This window comes from Homalodisca vitripennis, chromosome 1 (assembly GCF_021130785.1).
Source record: "Homalodisca vitripennis isolate AUS2020 chromosome 1, UT_GWSS_2.1, whole genome shotgun sequence".
NCBI classification, from domain to species: Eukaryota; Metazoa; Arthropoda; class Insecta; order Hemiptera; family Cicadellidae; genus Homalodisca; species Homalodisca vitripennis.
Genome location: NC_060207.1, coordinates 156,371,672 through 156,376,155, shown reverse-complemented (window position 1 = coordinate 156,376,155; position 4,484 = coordinate 156,371,672). Strand labels below are relative to the sequence as shown.

Sequence of the window (4,484 nt, the reverse complement as noted above, 5' to 3'; positions counted from 1 at the left end):
AGATAAACTTAATAACGGTCACCATATGTTCATTAACCGGGTCTGATGTATACCAATTAAACAATTTATTATAGAGAAATTAAATTGTAAACAGACTTATAATTATAACACCAGTCTAAGTGATAAATGGATAGTTCGCGTATGTAGAGATTAGGTACGAAAGGTCTTGTATGCCTAATTTATTATTTTTCACGCTGTTTCAATTCACCTCGATGAATCTCTACTCGGAATATTTTACTCAGTATATAATATCATTTGAGAACTATACAATGAATCAGTGTTTCTTCAAATATACTTAATGACATCACGTGTAGTCCGAAATATAATAGGGCCAGGTATATATAAATCCCTGCAGCAACTCTCCATGTGTTGTCTACATAATGGCTATGTTATTGTATTCAGAATAGGATAACAATGTTTAAAAGTATGATAGGATTTCGGACATAACATCGTTATATGTTTCAAAATATTCATTGTATCCCGTCTGGACTAGACAGCTTTAGGATATGTTTAATTTATTTTTTTCTTCTTATTAGTTTTTTATTTAGTAACAGTTTATTGCCGCACGTTGTAACTTTTATGAGCAAGTATGTATTATTGTCTTTTCTCCTGACGAAGAGGATAAATGGAAATCCTCGAAACGTAGTGTAATACATATTCTAACATACAGCAGTAGCTAATTTCCAAAATCCTATTATACTTTCAAACTTTCAATGTTCAATACAAAAATTTAAACAAGGAATAACTATATGTTACAAAATTAGATGAAGAAATTTACAGTTTAAACATTAATTTGGCTGAATTAAATTTTAATCCTGTCTAAATATTCATATTAATCTAAATATAATTGAGTTATTTCTAACTGTAAATTATAAATTTTTAATTAGATGAAGGAGTTGGCATACGAGTATGATCAGTAGTTACTTTGCATTTTCTAAATCAACCACTTATTGACTCAGTCCAAAATCTTAGCTTTTGAAGTGTAAGAACTTTGAATTAAATTAAAAATTATGGTAATATCTGCAAACTTGGTTCTGAGAAGCCTGCAGAAATATTTGGAAATGTTCATTCTATCTAAATAATATTTACTATCTTTAATCCTCTCCTTGAATAAATGACACGGAATCCTAGTCTTGGAACGTGGAAATGAACTCTAATATCAATTATCACAGACGACTTACCTCCATCGTCTGTTCTATAACTCGGTGCACTGAACTAACAACATTGTTGATTGAATGATGGTGGTAATTGTGGCAGAAAACTGGAATATGGCTTTTGAAGATGAGAATAATATGTTGTTTTACACCAACCTGGGGGTGATTGATAATGATTACAGAATAAATTTCATACACAATTAGATAAAAATGACGATATAACGAAAATATAGTCTTATCATTTGTATTTGTACACACGATAACAGTGTATTATGATTAGGTATCTATTTTATTTTTACTTAATAAACTGTTTAAATAATAATATTCACAAGTAGTATTATAACCCCTTGAAAGTTACTTATAAAATGCAAGGCAACTGTCAGAAGATTTTTATAATTCCTAAGCATACAAATGTATTTATTTATCCCCACGGTACCACTAGCAGTGATGTAAATAGATACATATTTAAAATATTTCAAACAGGTTAACTGAGCTTATATAGTTTATTAAGAATGTTAAAATATTAATTATCAATATACTTCTTTATTTGAAGTTTGTTTTTGTGATAAGTAACACCACATATTCAAATTACAATACTCCCACTCATTAATTAATTACTTGGATGGTAATACCTCACCAGACCCCTCACAGGTGAATTTCATTTATTTAATATTAGTCATAAGTACAGCTCCTCGTATTTTACTAGTATAAAGTATTTCATGTCTTATAGTTTTTCAGATTAATAATGTAAAACCATGGCTAAAGAATGGAGACATACTGTTGGATTTATCTTTTCAATAGCTGTTACCCGCGGTTTCGCACGCAATCTTAGAACCAAAGTCCTTATATTACTTAGTAAAAGCAATTATGATGTAATATGATGGGAGTACTATACAAATTTTTAAAACGAAAGTAGACATAAATCAAGTAGATATTATTTAAGTTCATGGTAAATAGTATCAGAGTTTAATTTAATTATTATATCATGTTTGGCACGTGTAAGAGCATTTCCGGTTCTAATTAATCATATACATAACGTCATAGCTGAATCTGCCTTGGCATCCCGATCAAGAAAACACGGATCACACAGGTCTCGGAAACTTACTTCGGTCAAAAAGCGTATATTTCCAGTCCTTGTCATATATTTCAGGTCTAAGATATCTCCAGTACTATAGTAAAGTTCAATTTGTTGTTCTGACGAAGAAGAAATATATATATATATATATATGTTACCTTCAAAGTGTAAAATCAGGCATTGTATAGAATACCTAGGCATTCTATACATTGCCAAAAGTAAGCAGGCAAAGTGTGAAATTTTAAACATTTCATACTTTGCCTAGGCATTCTATAGAATGCCTGCTGGAGTTCAGGCAGAGTTAAAAATCTGTCTGTTCCATACAACGTGCTTGCCTAACCTACTCCCCCCGCCCATCCCCGCTATAACGCTGCTCTCAGTTCTGTTCCGTCACGCCACAGTATTGTGCTAGGCCTACGCTTCAGTTCTGTTCTGTCGTGCCACGGTATTGTTGCTTGAAAATTTCACAAGTGAACAGTAGTATCAGTAGTTCTAGTGATCGTTTATCGCTAATGAAACTTCGTTTTAGTGCCGAACTTGTAAAAATTCGGAATGCAAGTGCTAAAAATAGTGTTTTTTTGACTGAAGACGACTATAAGAAGCTGGTGTTGGAGGTCGAAGATGCCAAGGCCAAGCCCAGAAAGGAACCTCGTCACTACTGGCTACTCAACAGGTATGATGTAATAATCGTAGAAAATGTGCAAAAACTAATACACCCATTAAAACAAGGAGACAGTGTTGTAAAATTTTATGTCAACGATTCAGATTTATTTACCATGTTCTCCATGAAGCTCATGTAGCTATTGGTCATGGTGGAAGAGATCGAATGTTAAAAGAGCTAGATATTAAGTACAAAAATGTTACACGTCATGATGTTGAGCTATATATTAGTTTGTGTGAGCCATGTCAGAAGAAACAAAAGGGTTCGAAAAGAGGAGTGGTAGTAAAGCCCCTGATTTCATCAGAATTTAATTCTCGTTGTCAAGTAGATTTAATTGATTTCCAGTCACAGCCCGACAGGGAGTTCATAATGGTCTATCAGGATCATTTAACAAAATTTGTGATTCTTAAGCCTCTCAAAACTAAAACCGCTGAGGAAGTAGCATATCACCTAGTTGATATTTTTACTCTCATTGGAGCACCAAGTATATTGCAGTCAGACAATGGAAGGGAGTTTGCAAACAAAATAGTTTACAATTTAAAAGATTATTGGCCTACGTTAAAAATCGTTCATGGCAAACCACGTCATTCTCAAAGTCAGGGTAGTGTAGAACGTGCAAACCAAGATATTGAAAACATGATTTCGACTTGGATGCAAGATGAAAAAACTGACCGTTGGAGTGAGGGATTGAGATTTGTGCAACTTATGAAAAATAGAGCTTTACATTCAGGAATCAAAAGAACGCCCTATGAGGCTCTCTTCGGCTGTAAAGTAAAGGTCGGTCTTACAACATCTTCTCTGCCTCGAGACATTTTGGATTCCATTAACAGCGAAGAAGATTTGGAAAGAGTGGTTAATAACATGCACACAACAGAAACACAAACAATGTCAAGTCTAGAACCTCCACTCCAAACCAATCATAACACTTCAGAAGTTAATGAGGCAACCGTTGATGTCTCGGTCAGTTCTAGCCTTCTACAAATGTGTAGCGTTTGTTTGCAGTAAACTAATGAGAAACAAAACTGCACAAAATGTTTAGCGGACATACATATTTCATGTGGCCATTCAATTCAGGGGTGTGATGATACTGAAAAAACCCTGTTGTGTGTCCCTTGTTTTAATTCGGAACATATTGATAAAGAGAGGAAGAGGTCAAAAGCTTGTCTTGAAAAACAAGCTAAGAAAATGAAAGCTAATTCCGATAAAAAGTTTCCCCCCGTCACCAAAGGAGTCACTGTTCGTGTGCCAATTCCTGACGTTGACAAAGGAAGAGGTGACTTGAGAAATATTCTGGCAGTGGTCATGGATACGACAGAAGATGGGTTTTACAAATTAGGGACCGCCAACGGAGTTTTGAAACAACTGTACGCAAGGTCACAGTTTACAGTTTGCCAAAAAAGCCTAGTTCGAGTAGAAGACGTGCCTGATCAAGAAACAGGACTTTGTACCGTTGCAGCAGCTCAGTCAACAGGAAGCGGCCAAGGATTTGTGAGATGCACTTGCAAAACTAAATGTCAAACCAAACAATGTGCTTGTGTTAAAAACAATCGAAAATGCAACTCGAAGTGCCATAGTTCTCTTTCCTGCTGTAACA

At 34.4% G+C, this 4,484-nt stretch overlaps 1 protein-coding gene across 1 annotated transcript; it reads left to right on the top strand.

Moving 5' to 3' along the window:
- Positions 1–3,291: 3,291 nt before the first annotated feature.
- Positions 3,292–4,009, top strand: LOC124355614 (KRAB-A domain-containing protein 2-like). Its single transcript, XM_046806777.1, has one exon. The coding sequence runs from the start codon at positions 3,527–3,529 to the stop codon at positions 3,893–3,895; it is 369 nt and encodes a 122-aa protein (XP_046662733.1). The 5' UTR covers positions 3,292–3,526; the 3' UTR covers positions 3,896–4,009.
- Positions 4,010–4,484: the final 475 nt, after the last annotated feature.

What these genes read in the sequence shown, in the direction of transcription:
- LOC124355614 (XM_046806777.1), top strand. Translation starts at nt 3,527, where the DNA reads ATGATTTCGACTTGGATGCAAGATGAAAAAACTGACCGTTGGAGTGAG.